At 43.9% G+C, this 20296-nt stretch overlaps 1 protein-coding gene across 2 annotated transcripts in view; it reads right to left on the reverse strand.

Moving 5' to 3' along the window:
• rbl2 (retinoblastoma-like 2 (p130)) overlaps positions 1–20296 on the reverse strand; it is a 33901-nt gene that overhangs the window by 4538 nt on the left and 9067 nt on the right. Inside the window, exons 7-20 of one of the 2 annotated variants that reach the window (XM_085780328.1) lie at positions 18688–18752; positions 17124–17295; positions 15814–15977; positions 13331–13443; positions 13082–13185; positions 11942–12079; positions 10884–11042; positions 10088–10193; positions 8265–8513; positions 6795–6997; positions 3058–3234; positions 2748–2819; positions 2241–2322; positions 498–733 (exon numbers count right to left, since the gene is read on the reverse strand). In XM_085780328.1, the coding sequence (XP_085636454.1) occupies positions 498–733; positions 2241–2322; positions 2748–2819; positions 3058–3234; positions 6795–6997; positions 8265–8513; positions 10088–10193; positions 10884–11042; positions 11942–12079; positions 13082–13185; positions 13331–13443; positions 15814–15977; positions 17124–17295; positions 18688–18752 (2040 nt within the window). Of the gene's footprint in view, positions 1–497; positions 737–2240; positions 2323–2747; positions 2820–3057; positions 3235–6794; positions 6998–8264; positions 8514–10087; positions 10194–10883; positions 11043–11941; positions 12080–13081; positions 13186–13330; positions 13444–15813; positions 15978–17123; positions 17296–18687; positions 18753–20296 lie in introns of both variants that reach the window. The other variant, XM_085780327.1, reaches the window with a different exon arrangement.

The following is a 20296-nucleotide window of genomic DNA, read 5'->3' on the forward strand; positions in this document are numbered from 1 at the left end:
AACCTTAGAACGCTGCGCAACACGTGACATGGGGAGAAGCGCTCTGATTGGTGGATCAGCAGACCAATCAGAAGGCCAACAAAGGGTCAATTCCAGCCATTTTTGACCCCTAAACCGTTGTCCTGATGGTCACCCAGTGTTGGGGGCAAAAAACGCGTCTAAAATTGATGCAGGCAAACCGGAGTTACACCATAGTAACTCCAGTTTGCCCCAAACACTGGGTGACCATCAGGGCAACGATTTAGGGGTCAAAAATGGCCGGAATTCTCCTTTAACTGACTCTTAAAGTCTTATCACCATTTTATACAGAATGTAAAACTGACATGTTCACAATCAGAAGCCTGAAATAATCACCTGACCAAGTGATTATCTTAATGTTGTTATCAATTTACATTTAATATTGTAAATATGTGTGTGTGTGTGAGTGTGTGTGTGTGTGTGTGTGTGTGTGTGTGTGTGTGTGAGTGTGTGAGTGTGTGTGTGTGTGTGAGACTCACCCCGGCTGGGGGGGAGGAGGGGGAGTATCTGAGGGCGAAGAGTCTCATCTGTTTGATGTAGACGTTGTTGTAGAAGTGGATCAGGTCTCCTCGCTCCTCCTCCTCACCGGGGTGGGAGGGGGAGGGGGAGGGGGAGGAGGGGGGGAGGGGCTTGTTGGGGGTGGGGGGGGCGCTGCCGGGCCGGGGGGTCGGTAACGTGGAGCTGGACCGGACCGGGACTGGACTGACGTCTCCACCTGCTGGAGGAGGAGGAGGAGGAGGAGGAGGAGCTGTGATTCATGCTCCTACCTGAGCTTTTATTGTGAAAAACCCACCAGACAGGAAGTCCCCACAGAGCAGCTGATTGGCTGGTTGATTAACGCTCCTTAGCCGTCAAAGCTGCCAACACTAGATGGAGCTGTCAGGCTCTCTGTCCGACTCATTAGGCTGTTTCTCTTCTTCGTTAGCACTTCTTGTCTCTGTTTTCATCTGATATCCATAGATACACCTGTCACATCACCATAGCTGGTAACTTTTTATTTTTTATTTTTTGACACTTTCTTTTTATTGTTTTTCTTTAGCATTGCATAAACATTATACAACAACAATACAAACAAATAAAAATAAAATAAAATAAAATAAAAATAAAATAAAATTTGAAAAAGAACATGTTGGATCACCATGCTTCTACAGTTTGATCATTTTTCAATGTCAATGTGATGGTCCTTGTCCTGTCGTTTTTATGTATTCAGTCCATCTCTCCCACTTCCGGCAGTATTGATCCTCTTGAGTCCTTATTTTATAAGTCAGATGTTCCATAATATGTATTTCGTCCATAACCTAACTTTTTATTTTTTGTAACTGAGAACTACCATCGTTGGTATTACATCTGCCACTGTTGCCACTTTCATGGTTTATCTTAAAGCAGAAGTAAGTGATATATTTGTGTTAATCTAAGTCTTAAATAGTTGTATCTTCCGACAGCAATCACTTCTATAGAGTGTTTGGTCTGAAACACGGGTCTGTCAGTCACTCTGCTCTGCTCTGAGCCCAGGAGAAAACTTTTCTCGTATCCTACAGTTTTTATCCAATGAGGAGAGAGAACGGCATGCAGGGCTGTGTGTGCAGCCAAGGAACGCCGTGAATGTGGTGACGTAGTGACGAGGACTGTTATGGTGCGTTCAAGGAAACTCGTATTTTTCCGACCTGTGAAGTGGTACCAGTTCGATCTGGTACGAGTTCACGGGTCAGAAGTTACGAGTGGCCGTTATAGTGACTTTCACAGGTAAAACAGGTCGGAGAAACACGAGTGGGTTGCCTGGAACGCTACAAAGTCGTAAGTTGTGACTTGAAGCTGTAATTTACGGTTTCAAAAGCCTGCCTGGAACGCAGCATTAGCGAAAACGACCGGACCACTTACTTCTGCTTTAATTATTACTTTATTTATTATTATCATACTATGAATAATCATGCTGCTATAAGCACTTTGCACTTTGTCTACCTCACACATGTTGTTGTCTAAGTGTTGTCCATTGTCTGTCTGTGTCTGTTTATACCTCATCTTTGTATAGTAGCTTGTATTCTGTGTATTCTATTACTTTTATGTCATGTGTAGGGACTACAGATGGAAATTAGCTGGGAGCTAAATCTGGTGCAACCATCTTTTCTTTTTTTCCTTTAATGATTAATGTAATTGCACATTGTCCCTTATTAAACTAATAAACTAAACTAAACGTGAAGATATTGATCAGTGTGGTGCGTCACCTGGATCCAGAGCCGCGTCAGGAGGGTCGTTGCCGCCGGAGACACGCCTCCTCCTCCCGGAGATCAACACACTCCTGTACACCTGCAACACACACACACACACACACACACACACACACACATTGAGACGGCTGTGTCTTATGCTGCGTTCATTACAACTCGGAGTGAATAGTAAAAATCACTGCAGCAGTAAATGATGTTTATTCTGGAGGAGAGGAGACGCTGCAGATGAGTGCACATATAATGTTACAGCCTTGATAACAGTTAAACCTTATTTCTGTTACATACGAGGAAACACAATTTCACATCATACAACAATCACACCTTAATATAAACGTATTTCATATCGGCTACTGCAATAATACACAAAGATATGCATTAAAACCTCAACAAATAACTTAAAATGTCTAAATTCTAACCGTTTAAGACGAGGGCATGACGCCATGTTTTGATGTTGTCGTGACGTCAAGTGTGTGTGTGTGTGTACTTGCTGTGGGCGGGGCTTACGTTGCTGCTGGCCTGAGGCTGCGTGCGGTAACACTTCATGATGTTCTGGAAGGATCGGTCCTCTTTGGTCACCTGACACACACAGAACACACACCTTTACTTCAACACACACACACACACACACACACACACACTGAGCAGACACACTGTGACACACACACACACACACACACAGACACACACACAGACACACACACACACACACACACACACACACTGAGCAGACACACTGTGACACACACACACACACACACACACACACACACACAGACACACACACACACACACACACAGACACACACACACCTACCTTGGCCATGACGTAGACAGCGCACATGAGCAGCTGGTCCAGGTGTCGGTCCTTCAGCAGCTCGGTGCAGTGAACCACCGAATACTCGAAGCAGGTCCAGATCTTCCTCCTTAACTCGGCTGGGATGTCCAGCTTCACACACAGGTCTCTGAGACGCACACTACACAGGTGGTACACCTGCACACAGGAAGTAACACAACACTAACACACAGGTCTCTGAGACGCACACTACACAGGTGGTACACCTGCACACAGGAAGTAACACAACACTAACACACAGGAAGTAACACAACACTAACACACAGGTCTCTGAGACGCACACTACACAGGTGGTACACCTGCACACAGGAAGTAACACAACACTAACACACAGGAAGTAACACAACACTAAACACTACCAACTAAACCTGGATAAACTTAACAAGGATGTCTACATCTGTTCTAAGTTAAGTCAACAACGTATTTGAGGCAACATATTGTCAGAGATGTTTAGATGTTAGCCAGCATCACAACTAAGCATAAAGTCCGCTAGCTTAATGCTAACGTATAATGTAAAACCCCATAGACAGGCTAACAGACATTAGCCCATCGCTATCGGCGTTTCACAGCAACCGACAGCCATAGCAGTAAAGTTAAGTTAAGTTTTGGTGACTTCCAGATGATATTTAATCTTTCTGTCTCCAAAAACCATCAACTGCCTCCTGTGAAATGTCTCCTGCTGGGACAGCTGTTGCCATAGCAACTGTCACCGAATGTTGACTGTTTGTCCGAGTGAGTGGAGGGGGCGGGGCTTAGCCAGAGGTCAATTCCATCAGGCGCGGCTCGTCTCAGCAGCGGCTCTCTGCGCCGCAGCGCTATCAACCCGTAGCATAGGGTTTCTCAACGGGGGCGGTACCGCCCCCTGGGGGGCGTTCTGAACTTTGTGGGGGGCGCTGGGAGCGTGAGGGCTGAGAGGGGGGCGCTCAGGCAAAAATGGGGGGCGCCACAACTTGGCTCCTACAAAGTTCATTTGAGCTCTACTTTTTCAACTTTAATGATTTCCCAACTTTTTAAGTGCAAATAACCGACATAAATAACCTACTTTTCAACTAATTTAACCCGCAAATATAACACTCATAATGCGGGAAATTCCCGCACACATGTCAAACCAACCATAGTGCGCACTACAGGAGCGCTGCGTCAGACGGTCTGACTTAAATGACACACACGTCTTTGTATAGTTTACCCATAGGCTACTGAATGAAGTTAGATGGATTCTTTATACCAAGTACAGCCAAACATTAGTGTAGGCTACAGGCTGAAGAAAGAGGAATAGCAGAGCTCCTATGACTGCTCGTCCCTGCGAGGAGCAGGTGACCCGAGCCGTCTTTTTTTTTTTTTTTTAGCGGCGCCGTCTTTACAGGTGAAGCACACGCACATGTCCGCCCGACTTTACCCGACAGGGTTTTCCTGCCGATCCAAGGTGATTTTTGGCCGCCACCTTAATAGTTACAGGGTGCATGTTGGGTCTTTAGATATAGCGTCGCCGTCTTGCACAAACACCCCGTTTGAAGAGGGAAGCCCGTAAATTACCAGTGGCGTAATGTCAATAGAAACCGAGGGGGCAGGTGCCCCATCAGATTTGATGGATGATTTTTTTTTTTTTTTTTTAACTTACTTTACCTTACTTATTATTTTACCATCTAGCTATGATCAGTGGTCATATTGAGTGAAATGTATTACAAATAATGCCATAGTCCATCTCAAAAATACATCATTGCCTTTTTCCAAAAATTACAACCCCCCTCCTTTCTGATGGATGTGGTCTCTTCCACCCTGACGCACACACGCGCACCTTGCCTGCATCAGTCTGTGCTTGGGGTAAAAAAAAAAAAAAAAAAGTCTGTGCTAGGGGAGGGGAGCCACCTCAATGGAAATGTGAGAGCAGTGTAACATTAAACTAGGGATTTCAAATGTTTAATCAAAGAGGAACTATGGAAGTCCGCTGCTTTCCCGCTGTTTTGCTAGCAGTCCCTGGCCATGTGCATTTGTTTACAATGAAGCCGAAAAATCAATACATGGCCATGTGCATTTGTTTACAATGAAGCCACGAAAAATCAATATATGGAGTGGTGAAATAAGTTTTTTGAAATACATCCACCTTATTGTTCCACATTGTTAGCCAAGATAATGTTTCTGAAATTCAGTTTACCAACTTTTTGGTCCCCAGTTAGTGCCCAAAATAAGTGATTTGAGGGCATCCTCAAAAAAATTTTGCATGCACAATTGGACATTCTAGCACCAAATCAACAATCTTTTTTTTTTTTTTTAAACCGCAACATAGGGTTCACGTCATGATATTGTTTGTATTTTGAGCATTAAAACTTCCATAGTCCATAGTTTTCTTTGTTTGATATGTCAAGAAACTTTTGGTTAAGTAACCATGGACAGCTCCGTCATCATTACCATCATTATGGGCAGTTTTTGTTCTAGAGACCTGTAAAAAATAAATAATTTAGGTCAAATGCTGGAAATTTGAAGTCCGCTTTTTGAAAATTTTCAAATCCCTTGTGAAAACACGTCATGAGGACAAACTGTTTTGGTGCTTGAAATATGTTTAACAGAGTCTTAGCTTCACGAAAGCAGTGAAAAAGGCCTATGAATAAAGTAACAGATAAGTGTAGAAAACAAGTTTAAAGCGAAATTTTGTAACATTGTTTTTTGTTTTTTTTTTCTGGGGGGGGGGGGGGGCGGTCAGAGGACCATGGTATGGTCAGGGGGGCGTTGGTTCAAAAAAGGTTGAGAACCACTGCCGTAGCAGTTCTATTTTTGACGCAGCCGTTGTTAAATCGCGTCAAGCTCAACAGAGCAGATTGCACCAGACAGGAAGTCCGACACAGAATCAACAAAATAAACTTCCGCCCCCTTTCAAAGTAAAACACAATGCGTTGGTCAAATAGTCAATCACAGCTCGTCATCAACGTTACGTAATCCAGGGGCACGTACAGTAGTTCAACAGCCATTGATCAGAGGGTGACAGCAAGATCTAGGATCTCCCGTGAACGGCGAGCAAGGCAGCGCTGCCTGACGCTGCGCTGCCACCGACAAGTTGCCATGCGTGGTGTGTTCAGGTGCAGTGGGAAGCTACCGTTTGTGTCATAAACACAGGAATATCAACTCTGGACTTGCTTCAAGTGTACATTTTTTTCCACAGACAGCGTCAGATGGAGACTCAAACATGCAGCCAGAAGTTTATTTACTTGAAGCTTCAAGTCCAGAGTTGATATTCCTGTGTTTCTGACACAAACGGGAGCTTCCCACTGCACCTGAACACACCGAGCGTCAACTTGGGTCTCGACTCCGCCAGACTTTGAATTAGATCTAGTTTTACAAACATGTCGGCTTGTTGAAGTAAATAAACTTCTGGCTGCATGTTTGAGTCTCCATCTGACGCTGTCTGTGGCTTTGAGGGATGGAAACAGCCTAAGCAGCAGAACTTCAATCCGCTCCCATTCATTGTTGTCGTGGCGACGCGGGGACAGACACAACTACCGCAAAACAGGAGACATTAAACTGAAAACCTTCAGATTCATTCTGTTAGACCTAAAATGTTAGGAACATACAGCCTGAGTTGAATTTGCCCGGAATTGTCCTTTAAACCTGTTAGCTTCTTCCCTAACCTCTAACAAATCAGTGTGTCAGGTGTTATAATAAGTGGACAGGTAGACAGGTGAGACAGGTAGAGAGGTGACTCGTACCTTCCTGAAGAACAGCGACAGCGAGCCTTTCTTCAGGGGACTTCCTGCTGGTTTGGCGGCGGCCGGTTTGGAGGCAGCTGATTGGACGGTGAGGGCGCCGGTCAGAGCGTGGGCGGACAGCGGCTGCAGCGTGGCCCCGCCCCCTCCGGTCACGCTCACCTGGACGGGGATGAAGGTGATTCCTCCGCTCTCATTGGCTATACCTGCAGAGGGGGAGGGGCTTGTTACTAGGGCTGAGGGACGATACGCTTTCCTCCCGATTCGATTCTTCTACCATTTTTTTGGATGGCGATTCGATTTAAATTGTGATTCTATGATAGTGCCGATTCTCTCGGTTTTTAGTCTGCATTTTTAATATTTGTGTGGTGGCCTGGGAAAACCCTTCATATGGTGGGATTTTGACATTTTCATTTTTTTATATTTCCATAAACTAGAAGTTTTCAGCCATTCATAACTGTTTGAATAACTGAGATAGCCCTCTCAGATCAAAAGTTATGGGCATTTTAATCTATTGTGACCAAAAAACTGAAAAGTGAGAAAAATGGCTTTAACTAGAACGTTGCTGTTTTAACCCTCTAAAGACGAGAGTTTTACAAAACATTAAACAGCTTCTGAACCGTTTATGATAGAGACGAGCTGTAAACTGTATCTGAATCGTGTGGTTTTCTGCTTTCCGAGGGTCCTTGAATGGTGCCTCTGTGACAAGAAGGGACCGTATAGGGTGCGTGTAATCACGTGGTACGGGAACAGACGCTAAACCTAGCGTAGCATCGATGCTAATCCGAACGTAGCATCAATGCTAAACAGAACGTAGCATCTGCACTTGCACATGTTTTACAAAACATCAACAACACATTATAACTTCCGAACCGTTGTTGATAAAGACGAGCTGTAAAAAGCATCTGAATCGTGGGATTCTCTGCTTTCCGAGGGTCCTTGAATGTTTCCTCTACAATAACAACGGACCTGTCTCCTCTAGCGCTGCTGCTGCAGATCAGCTGGAAATGAAACGCTTTACTCGCCACAAAAGCATAAAAATAAGTACTTTCCGTTTTGTTTTCTTAAAATATTTTTTCACCATGATGTAGTAGAGAGTTCAAAGTACCAGAATCACACAAAATATCAAAATCATTGAAATAGTGCTTTATTTGCCACAATAGAACGTCAGCGACTTCCGACGGGTTTTCCCAGGCCGCCACACATTTATCTGCACACAAACACTGTAGATGCCTATAAATTAACATACTCCATTATAAAGTGAACTTAAACCCTTTTCAAAACCTGGACTCTCTGGATGTAAAAAAGGCCAACAAATGCACATTGCACAATATTTTAAAAAATTCAAAAAATTCGATAAAAAACAAAACAAATCGATTTAAAAATCGTCAAAAAAGATATTGCGATATTTATGTGAATCGTTTTTTCTCCCACCCCTACTTGTTACTGGTCCTGTCCTTCAACGTGTCTCACCTTGCACGGGTATGGTGACCGTCTGCCCGTTGTTGGCGGTGACGGTGGCGGTTGCCATGGTGACCACGGTCTGCCCAGCTGGGATGGCGGTGACCAGGCTGGCCTGTCGGGTCTTGGTTGCCGTGGCAGCGCTGGTGGGCGTGGCCTCTCCCTCCACCGGGTCCACGAAGAGACGGCGGCGAGCGGCGGCGGCGGCGGTGGGGGAGGAGCTGTAACGGTCCAGCAGCGTGGTGGGGGAGGGGGACACTCCTGGGGGGGGGGGTCATTAATAATATCATCTTCAATAATTAGTGACTTTTATGCTAATGAGGTGTTTGGCTCCGCCCCCTGAGAGACTGCACTAATATAGTTGGGTCATTTACAGAAGTTCCGTGACCGTGGAGAGCGAAGGTTCGTTTCTCACTGGATTTGTTATCTATGAAGGTTAAATAGAAAATTTAGCCAGGGTGCCCCGCCCAAAAAATTTTTGAGAGCCCTAAATCCAAAATGGCTACCATCCGCCAAGCTGGAAATGATCTTTTCAATGGTTTGGCCCACAGTGCTGCATAATACATGGTTTCTATGACTATTTGGGTCAAGAAGTTCATAAATGATGTAGATTTATTGATTTGACCTATTTTTGACCTTCAAATTTATTTATTTATTATTTATTTATTTATTTGGTTCATTTCGGGCATGTCAATTAGTCATCATCATCACACATCATCTCAATCCAATTAATACAATACACATGACCGAAAACCATTCTAGTCCCGCCCCCAATACTCACATATTCATTTTTTCTGCATGTTACATTTTTGACATAACATTCTTCCAGTATTTTCAAAATTTTACAAATTCAAGATGGACGCCAATTTTTGGCCCTTTAAATGGCAATTTTTCAAAATCGTCATAGAGCCTCAATATTAGGCTCAAATGAAAGCTCTGCTCATACTGAGTTCAGTTTAGGACAGTAGAATTACAAGTAGGCCACACAGAAGTCATCTCAAAGGTCAAAAAGATCAAGGTTTGTGGTGAGAAACAAACTTTGCTGATGTCCTTTTCCATTAGTTACCTGAACTGTGTTGGTCAGTGGTCCCATCAATTCATTATGAACCAGGAAATCATTTTGCACTTCTCCATAGCATAAAATATCTCTAAAGTTGTCTTCTGCAGTGATTCCCAAATCAGTCAGCCCCAATTCCTCAAAGTGTCTGTATTTTTGGGCGGGGCACCCTAGCTAAATTTTCTATTTAACCTTCATAGATAACAAATCCAGTGAGAAACGAACCTTCGCTCTCCACGGTCACGGAACTTCTGAAAATGACCCAACTAATACAGCAGGGCTTTTTATTTTGGAAATATAGGTGTATCGATCAGCTTTAAATCAGAGGAGTAACACTGGTACACACACAGGGTTCCTACAGCTTAAACCAACTTAAATTTAAGACTTTTTAAGACATTTTTAAAGCCACTTGAAATTAAATTTAAGACCGACTTCACAATAAACACAAATGCAAAAAAAATCAAAAAACGTCACCACATCTATTACTGTACATAGGGTTAGGGACAATTTGACCCACTTTCCTATGTGGTCCAAGGTAAAGTGACTGCTACCATGAATGATTGGGGGGAAAAAAAAACTGATTTGGGAGCTGGAGGCGGTGAGAGATTTAGCACTGACGGCCGCCACTAACTTCTCTATGTCAGAATGTTACCAGTTATTTTGAGATTTGAGACTAATTACAATCATAAAATACCACTTACCAAGTGTTAACATTTTTAAGACGTTTGAAAAATCGATTTAAGATATTTTAATGCCAATTAAGGCCACACACACACACCTTTGATGGTGCTGCTGGTGGTGAGTTCAGGTCCGTGGGTCACGGGAGTGTTGGTGCTTCCTGTGCTGCTGTCGTCGTTCTGCTCCAGGTACTGAGGAGGCATCACCTGAACACAACACACACACTCTGTCACTGTGAGTCTGTGGTGCGTTCACTGACCTCGAATGAATGAATGAATGAATGAATGAATGAATGAGTGTTTATTTCGATCACAGGATCAAAATGTCAACAAAACAAATTCAAGGTAGTAACAAGTTCTATACAGCTGGTCGAAGAGGGTTGCGGCTGAAGCAAAGCTCATAGCTGCCGCACCCTCATTTCTCATTTCATTATAAAAACCATAAGCAGTCTGATGGGAATGGCGCATATGCATACACACACACACACACACACACACACACATATACACACACATATACCTACACAGTACATCCTCCACCGACCATCCTATATCCACAAACCTTCATAACTCAAAAACAAAACAGGTCGAAATTTCCTAGGTTACATTACACATCCCAGATCAATCCTATACGCTCAAAAACAGTCAGAAACAAACAAACAAGAAAACTTCATGTTTATTGCAAAATTAAGTTAATTATTTCCCTTTGTTGCTCTCAACATTTTCAATTTTGTACTTTTCAAAAATATTATTTTTAAACATTGTTTTTAAATGGGCAACATTTTTTACTATCTTTAATATCTTCTGGTAAGCTATTCCAAAGTTTCACTCCACAGACAGATATGCACAGACTTTTCAACGTGGTACGAGCTGTGAGTGTGTGGTGCGTTCACTGACCTGCTGGCAGGTGGGAACTTTAGCCGCTCTCAGCCCGTCCCAGAGCGGAGAGCCGCTGGTCCAGGCCAGACTCTCCAGAACCGACTCCTCCACCTGGTTCAGGTGCTTCACCACCTCACGGAACAAACTCTGCTCCGACCGCACCAGCACCTCGATCACCTACATGATCAATAATCAATAATCAATACCATCAATACCCTATAGAGGCACCAGCACCTCGATCACCTAGATGATCAATAATCAATATGATCAATACCATCAGTAGTTAATACCCTATAGAGGCACCAGCACCTCGATCACCTAGATGATCAATAATATAGTCAATACTATCAGTAGTATTGATACCTTATAGAGGAACCAGCACCTCGATCACCTAGATGATCAATAATCAATACCATCAATACCCTAGAGGAACCAGCACCTCGATCACCTACACATGATCAATAATATAATCAATACCATCAGTAGTATTGATACCCTATAGAGGCACCAGCACCTCGATCACCTAGACATGATCAATAATCAATACGATCAGATCACCTAGACATGATCAATAATCAATACCATCAGTCGTATGGACCACTTGCACAACGTAGTGTGACGTACTTCCCCTTTAAGAAGTTACGGTCCGCTCACTTCTGGCGGCCATCTTTACCATAGCGCTGCTGTATTTAGATTAGCTACATCTAACACTTTACACCCAATATAACTCTCTCATTCTACATTCATAGTTATGTTTCTACATGTTGTTACTAGTATAGTCCGTTCAGTTTGTATTTTTATATATAGTAGTCGAAGCATTTTCTATCATTTAATCATTGATCACATTTTGCTGTTAGCCGCTCGGCTAACTTAGCATACTGGCTAAATGAAAATTAGAGGCTAAATAAAATGACCTTGTAGAAGTGGTCAGCAGTATTGATAGAAAGCGATCAGCAGTATTGATACCTTATAGAAGTGGTCAACAGTATTGATACCTTATAGAAGTGGTCAGCAGTATTGATACCTTATAGAAGTGGTCAATAGTATTGATAGAAAGCGATCAGCAGTATTGATACCTTATAGAAGTGGTAGGCCGGCAGCTGGAAGACGTTGATGACGTTGGGGAAGTCTCCTGGAGGTCGGTAGGAGAAGGTGACGATCTCCAGGCAACAGGCCAGAAGAGAGCGGTGGAAGACATCCTGCTCTAGGATGCACTGACACACACACACACACACACACACACAGTCAGTCAGTGGCTGTATTCAAAACCGCAAAAATAATGTAACCAGCCGGTGGTAAACCTCTAAAAACCTGCAGGTAAGTTAATTAGCGATGGTTTTCTCCCCCGGGATGAGGACGGAGGCTGGCCGGCCGAGCAGCTCTGCAGACCGGCTGCTGTCTGGTGGAGCTTCACTTCTCCGAAAAACATCGGAGCAAACTTCTAAACAGCCGTCGTTTGGATAAACTGGCCGCACATTGGGGATCTAAACAGTTACTTTCTCTCATGAAAACATATTAAAACTTAATAAAGTTACATAATAACAGCGCTAGAGCGGGAAATAAAACAGCTTTTAGCCTGTTTTACAGCTACCGCTACCGGTTGCTGTGAAATGCATTCTGGGAAACTTGTATACTGTTACTGTGGTGTGAACCAAGGGGGTGGATCGGACTACACGCAGGTGTAGCTCACAGTCGGCCATATGAGGACGGGCAACTGTCTCTGACTCTGGCTGCAGTTACAGTGCAGTAGATGGTGATCCAGTCATCTGCACTAAAAAAACGATTCATAACTGTAGCTCAATTGAAAGGTTTAACTTTATGCTTCAAATGACCACAAACCGTTTGTTTCTATGTGCCTCCGTTCCTGAGAAAAGTCAAGCTAAACATGGCTGGGTTTCACCAAAATCCCTCCTTTTTCTGAGGGAGAGAGTTGACCTTACCAAGATGGCCGCCGTACTGGCTACGCTTTGTCATTGGGAAACAGCTGCGGGTGAGTCATCTAGTTCTTATATATATCTATGGTGTGAACGGTGTCGGTCTGCTGAAGTAGCAGACTGAATCCTACATTCAGTATGCAGTATACAGTACATACTAACGCAGTATGTAGTAGGCAGTACGGTAGTATGCGGTTTCGAAAACAGTCAGTGACAAGTCGTGTTTGGGAGGGGCTCAAAGGTCAAAGGTCAGAGGTCAGGGGTCAGAGGTCAGAGACTCACAGACAGGTCGGCGTCTCCCAGGATCATCTTCTCCCTCTCGATGATGGACTCCAGGATCCGGTAGTAGAGCGCCTCGGCCAGGTGGAAGTACTTCACCGCCATGTCTGTGATGTCATCGACCAGCAGAAGTGAGAGGAGATCAAACACACACACACACACACACACACACACACACACACACACACACACACACACACACACACACACACACACGTCGTGCTGCAGACTAGAGTGTGTCTGTCCACCTACCTCTCCCCATCCCGCTCCTCTCTGCTCCCACGCTGTCATGATGCTGAGAAAACAGGTCAAACATGTCCCGCAGGCGCTGGCTGATGACTTCACTGGGGTCTCTGGCACACGCCCTGAGACACAGAGAAAGAGAGTTCAGTTCAGTTCAGTTCAGAAAACTTTATTATCCCCCGAGGGGGCAATTTGTTATGCGACAGGCAGAGCAACACCAAAACACAAACAAGTCAAATACAAAACAAAACAAGTGCATTTCAATCACAAACATTAAGACTCCGGGCACCAGTGCCTCGGGGGGGAAGGGGGGCAGGCTCACAGTGGCTGATTTATAAAACCAATAGTAATTGGTACAAAAGTATTCCGAAATCTATTTGTTCTGAGCCTGGGTACCATGTACCGGCGGCCAGATGGCAGGAGCCTATAATGGGAGGCCAGCAGGTGAACAGGGTCGGACAGGATCATCTTAGCCTTCCTAGTCGCCCTGGCTCTGTACAAAACAGAGAGCTCCTCCAAACTTGTCCCTGCAATCCTGCCACACATCCTCACTATGCTACTGAGCCTATCTTTATCTTTAGCAGTGAGGGACCCAAACCAACAAATAAAAGAGAAGGTTAAAATAGACTCGATAAAACAAGAATAAAATATCTTCATAAAAGTGGTGTCTACCTTAAAACTTCTCAGCTTTCGATAAAAATACATGCATTGGTGGGCCTTTGTGCAAATGGCATCAGTGTTCGCCTCAAATGAGAGGTTGCTGTCAATGAGAGATATTATTTTGAATAAAAAGATATTATTTTGAATAAAAAGATATTATTTTGAATAAAAAGATATGGACCAAAGTCAAGTATTTTTGTTAAACCTTATTACATTATATGGTAGATCGTTTTAAATGTCTGAATGTAATTTTATTTGTTTGTATACCATGGGACCACGGATGGAAACTAGCTTTCTAGCTAAATCTGGCATATTTACATCAAATAATTGTTTTTGTATGTTCATGAATATGTGGAGTCCCATCTCAAATAAACTAATAAATGAAATGAAAATGATTCTATATTCATAAATGCAAATGGACTGATAGGAAACCCAATATCCACCAATTTAAAAATGAAATGAGGATGTACTTTGAAACACTAACAGGACTGACGAACAAGAAAGCCATGCGGACTGTGACTCTCTACAAAACCTTAAAATCCTCTCTGTGAACTAAGTGTTTTGTACCCCATGCTCTGGATGCTTATGTATGTTTTTTTTTTTTGCATTGTGATTTTTTTAATTATTTATTTATCATTTTTATTTTTCCACAAAGCCTTTAAATCCTCTTATTGAATCGAATGTATGTACCCCATGTTCAATTCAATGTTATTTGTTTGTTATTGATGATGAATTTCAATAAAGATTGAAGTAAAAAAAAAAAAAGAGACACAGAGAGAGAGTGACAGAGAGGGTGCATGTTACAAAGATGGCCTTACTTCTTGCTAATTTCATTCACTACCTTTTACAACTGCGCAGACACCGTGTGTGATACAGAATACATTCTCAACGTCTTTGTTCTTATAAAATATGAAACTATAATTTCAACTCCACTTTGCACTCAGTTCCTTCAGGACAGTCTGGGTAGAAGTCCTTGGATTGTTTCCAACATCTCGCTGAGGTGACACTATCATCCTTTGAGGGTTTTCACTGTGTTAAAGGTTTGGTACTTCTTGATGATAAAGATGTGAGCAATGATGTTGTTATCGTTGTCCAAATGTGTATTTATTATGTATGTATTTATGGACAATTAGTATGTGTATAGAATGTGTTCTACCCTATGTGGTACAATATTTTATTCCATTGTTGTTCTTTTTAAAGGTTGCCTTGTACAATCTGGCAGAGGGACAGGCGATGAAAACTAGCTTTTTAAGCTAATTCGGGTGTATTTACATGTGTTTTTTCTACAATGTTTATTAATGTGCATTGTCCCTTTTCAAATAAACTAAACTGAAACTTTACACCGTTGACACTGGCACCTTTCTGGCTTTTACACTGTGTCCTCCTCACTGAGCTCTCTGGTCTTTGCCATAGCAATTCTTGCGTTAACATGAAAATGACTGAAATGTCACATCAAGTCAACTCTGACAGTCAATAAACTGGTCAAAAAACCTCCAGAAACATTGAAAAAACGGTTTGTTCCAACATCCTATGGCTGTTTGTCCTGGTATCACCGGGGTATGGAATAATATTGGACATGGTGATTTTTGTTCAACATTTAAATAAACTCCTTTAACAGTGTAACTTTACTTAAATAAATGGGTCGTGGCTCCAGACTGTCCAAAATGTCCTATTTATGTCAAATCTGAGTTGAAATACTATTACTACTCTGTAACTGACACAATGAAGAAATTCCCTGTATTTGCCAGGGGTATGAATCATTTCGGGGCTTGACTGTACATCTGTGGATAATAATATGTGTGATTCAAAGTGTCTGTCGGACCGGGACCAACCTGAGCGTCTCTGCCAGTTTGGGGCTCGGACCCTGTTTGGTCCCCGACAGCAGCGTGTGCAGACGTCCGACGCTCTTCATGGCCGAGGACACGGGCGACGAGAGGCTGTTGTCCTGGACGAACTTCCTCCCCGTCAGCGGGGTCGACACCTTCAGAGCCGAGGCCTGAAAAAAGAGCGAAAAAGAGAAATCATCAGTGTTTTTCAAACGTCTTCCCCCCAGGCATACTTTCACCTAGAGACTCCATTTAAACTTTACACAGTAGACATAAGTCTTGTGTATTAGTGTGTTAATCCACATTTTGATAGGTCATATAGTTTTTGATCAATCCCTGATCAATGACCATGATGACTTTTGGAGAAATTATTAGATTATAATGGGTGTGGTTTCTCTTTCCACACTGCTCACAGCCACAATTTACACTCTACACACGTGATTTTTTCCAAATTTGTAGACAATCTTGTTCTGTCTCTCACCATGTGCTCAAAATATCAGAGAGACTTACAGAATTTGAATTGTCAGCCTCTAAGTGCGGCCACTTCTGTCTCTGCTCCTCATTGACTCCAATACAAAGATTTTCTGAGAGAAGCAGAATGGACCCCTGTTTTAAACTCGCAAGTGTCTCCAAAATATTTACTGTAGAAACACCAGAATCACACCAAAGCGTTCAGGAAGTCCTTGTGACACTCACGGTCTGTGTTTTGTTCTGATAGGAGTTACCGTTTTGTCACAGTAAGCCTAAATGCGAGACCAACGCAGAGGCAGAAAATCGCTCTTTTTCTCCACATTTCTGTCTGTCTCAGCCTGGGGGGCCCCTATCGTCATTGGCAACCACCTCAAGTTGCCGTGGTAACCTCTGATTCTCAGGCCAGAGCTCGTTAAGGTTCACAAACAATCCACCTGGAGCTCGTTAACATGTTTATAAACACACACACAGGTAACCTAATGTGATTACAGCTCCTCCATATCAGAGCTCAGTGTAAGATGATCATGTGTCTGTCTGATCAGCTCTGTCTTGACCTTAAGATCGTGGGTTTGATTCCCATGTTGACAGAGATGGCAAAACCGGCAGTAGCCCCCCGAGGCCCTCTCAAAATTTCCCAGAGGAAATTTTCTAGTTAAAGGTGATGAACCTACTGCTGTGACTATAGGGATTATGGTGAGAGGAGGATCTGACTAAATGTTGGACTGTCCCTTTAACTGCTGTATAACTGTGACTGTGGCAGCTGACAGGAAACTCTCTACAGGAGGTGGATGTGGTGTGTGATTTATGATGTGATGTTATATATTTTGAGGCTGCCTGTGTCTCACCGTGAGGCTGGAGTGCAGCCTGTAGGCGGCGCTGTCCCGGTCGCCCCCCCCCTCACACAGACACGGCCCCGGCGTCCCGATGTCCTCGCTCGCCGCCTCGCCCGTGAAGATCCTCTCATCCAGACTCCCCGTGGCCAGGACGTGTTCCTCGTACACCCGGCTCAGAGACAGGCTGCAGGAGGGGGGGGGGTTGTACTTTACTTGAGTATTAGATTTCTTTGGTACTTCTTACTCTTACTTGAATACATTTTCAAGACAAATATTAGTACTTTTACTGGAGTTAATTAGTAGGAAGGCTGAAAAGTACTGGTTACTTTCAGGTCTTTTTCTAAAATCCTATTGGACACAAGCTGTGTTTGTCTGTGAAGGAAACCCTAACCCCTAAAAGCAGCACATCAGTGCAGCTGAGCAGCAAAGAGTTCATTCTCACTAACAAGAGTTAAAAGCTCCTTACATTCATTTACAAACTATTAGAGTCATTCACTGATGTGGACAATAAGAAATGTACTCTTACTCTGACTTTGACTTACAGTAACTTTAAAAGCATGTACTTTTGGATACTTAAGTACCTTTAAAAGCAAGTACTTTTTTACTCTTACTGGAGTAACATGTCGACTGAGCTACTTTTACTTGTAACGGAGTAAATTTTGACCAGTAGTATTTGTACTCTTAGGGTGTTTTCACACATGTTTAGTGGCACCCTGGTGCGCACCAAATGTTAAAATGATACATTGTTTCATTTTTCAGTTAGTGCGGTTGTGTTCACACCTGCTTTTTGTCACTCGGGACCAAACTTGGAGAACGTCACGTCTCCATGACTACCGGTTGGAATCTGGAAGCGCTGATTGATAAAACTTTCATGATGGAGACTCCAGTAGGGCCGGTTGTTAGTAGCTCTGTCATTTATTTCTATATTGTTTGCATGTATAACTCTGTTTGGTACTTCCGTTCACCCAGCTCGGTCCTGTTCCCGGTTAAAACGTTAAACACGGGCGGACCTCTGCTGCTCGGTAACCACGGTAACCAGCTGCTCCGCGGACACAAGGGACGGAGCCGCCGACCTGTCGGTGTCTGAGCGGACTCAGCGGACACGCAGCGACCGGCTGCCCCGCTGCTGCTGCTTCGTTTGTGGGGACAGAGCTCCGCAGCACCGGAGCACCGGGCGTCTCCCCGCTGCGTTAACCCGTTGTCAGTGACTACAGGAGCCCTTTTAGCTCAAACGTGTTGAGTTCGCCTGGCAGTTGGGTCGCACCAGAGTGCGGTTGCTTTCACACCTAAACTAGTGCGCACCAGAGTTCGGCTGGAGCCGAACAGAGACGAGACCACCTCCTCAGGCCGCACTAGTTCTGGTGCATTAGAGTGCGATGTGCTTTCACACTGACCCAAACTGGACCAAATTTAGTGCGCACCAGATTTAGTGCGCACTAACACTGCAGGTGTGAATACACCCTTACTCAAGTGCTGGGGTCGAGTACTGGTTGTCCATCTCTGGTTGTCATGGAAACAGAGACACAACTAAAGACACACACACAAACACATGACAACAACGGAGCTGAAGACTCACAAACTGTCTCCAAAGTTCATGGGGTCCAGGAAGCCGGTGAGACTGTCCTCCTTCCCTCGGAGGATCTGTGGAGACACGACGAGACACGACTCGTCACTGTGGACGGGGCTTAGAGGAGGGGCGGGGTTTAGAGAAGGGGGCGGGGCTTATGCTGCATTCAAGACAACTCGGAAGTTCGGAATAAAACGAGCTCCGAGAAAAAATGAATTGAACGGCGTCGAACTCAGAAATTACAGGTCGTACAAACTCAGGTATCATATCAGAGCTCCGACTTTCTGACTTGACGTCACGACAACATCAAAACATGGCGTCATGCCCTCGTCTTAAACAGTTAGAATTTAGACATTTAAGTTATTTGTTGAGGTTTGAATGCATATTTTTTGTGTATTATTGCAGTAGCCGATATGAAATACGTTTATATGAAGCTGTGATTGTTGTATGGTGTGAAATTGTGTTTCCTCGTATGTGACGGGAATAAGGTTTAACTGTTATCAAGGCTGTAACGTCTCCTCTCTCTTCATTTGCCTCCAGAATAAACATCATTTACTGCTGCATATATTTTTCGTATTCAGCGATGAGCCACAATACGCCCATAGATACCCAAAGGAAGTTTGGGTATCTATGTTTTTTCTCTTCCGAGTTCCTGCAGCGTGAACGCAATGATGTCGGAAGTCGGAAATTTCAGAGTTGGGAATTCCGACCTCCGGGTTGTTATGAACGCAGTGTTAGTCTGACTGACAGCTGGCTGGGCCAATCACAGCCTGAGGCCGACTGAGGGGGGAGGAGCCAATAAAAACAGGTCTGGTCCTGCAGCCAGTCAGAGGAGCAGGTGATTGTTTCCCATCATGCCTGTCAGTGCCTGATCCGTACCAGGAACACGATCTGTTCCAGACGCTTCTGCCCATGCGACGTTTTTTGTGAAAAACACAAGCAAGTCGCAATGAATTCCCCTCTGTTCTATTTCTGATTAAATTAAATGTAATGTGACCGATCAGTTAATTGTAAAACATTTATTTATTGATGTAAATGTGGTGATTTCTGCTCCTGAAGCTTCACTTTTCATTTACACAAACTAATCAATGAGACCATAAATTAATCTGCTCCTTTCTCCACCGGCATGACGACGTCTGGGTGACCGGTCGATCACAGGTTCGATCCCCTCAGTCGGCCGGCTGCTGCCTCTGAGATGAGCCGAGCAGCGAGCTAACGTTAGCTCCCGGTGGCTCTGCACTTCTCCCAAAACCTCGGAGCAAAACTTCCAAACAGAACTCAGTTGGATAAACTGACCACAGATCAGGACTCTAAACTGTGACTTTCTTTTTTTTTTTTTTTTTTAAGTATATTTTTCGGCTTTTTGCCTTTATTTGATAGTGATGACAGTAGAGATAGACAGGAAATGGGGAGGCAGAGAGAGGGGGAATGACACGCAGGAAAGGTCTGCCCGACGCGGGATTCGAACCGGGGACGCCTGCGGCGAGGACTGTAGCCTCTACATGGGGCGGCCGCTCTACCCACTGCGCCACGCACCGCCCCATAAACTGTGACTTTCTTGCATTAAAAAAATATTTTAAATGAATGAAGTGACGTTTTAACAGTGCTACGGCGACTT

The sequence above is a fragment of the Trachurus japonicus genome, chromosome 6 (assembly GCF_045865225.1).
Source record: "Trachurus japonicus isolate A0001 chromosome 6, Traja_1.0".
Lineage (NCBI taxonomy): Eukaryota > Metazoa > Chordata > Actinopteri > Carangiformes > Carangidae > Trachurus > Trachurus japonicus.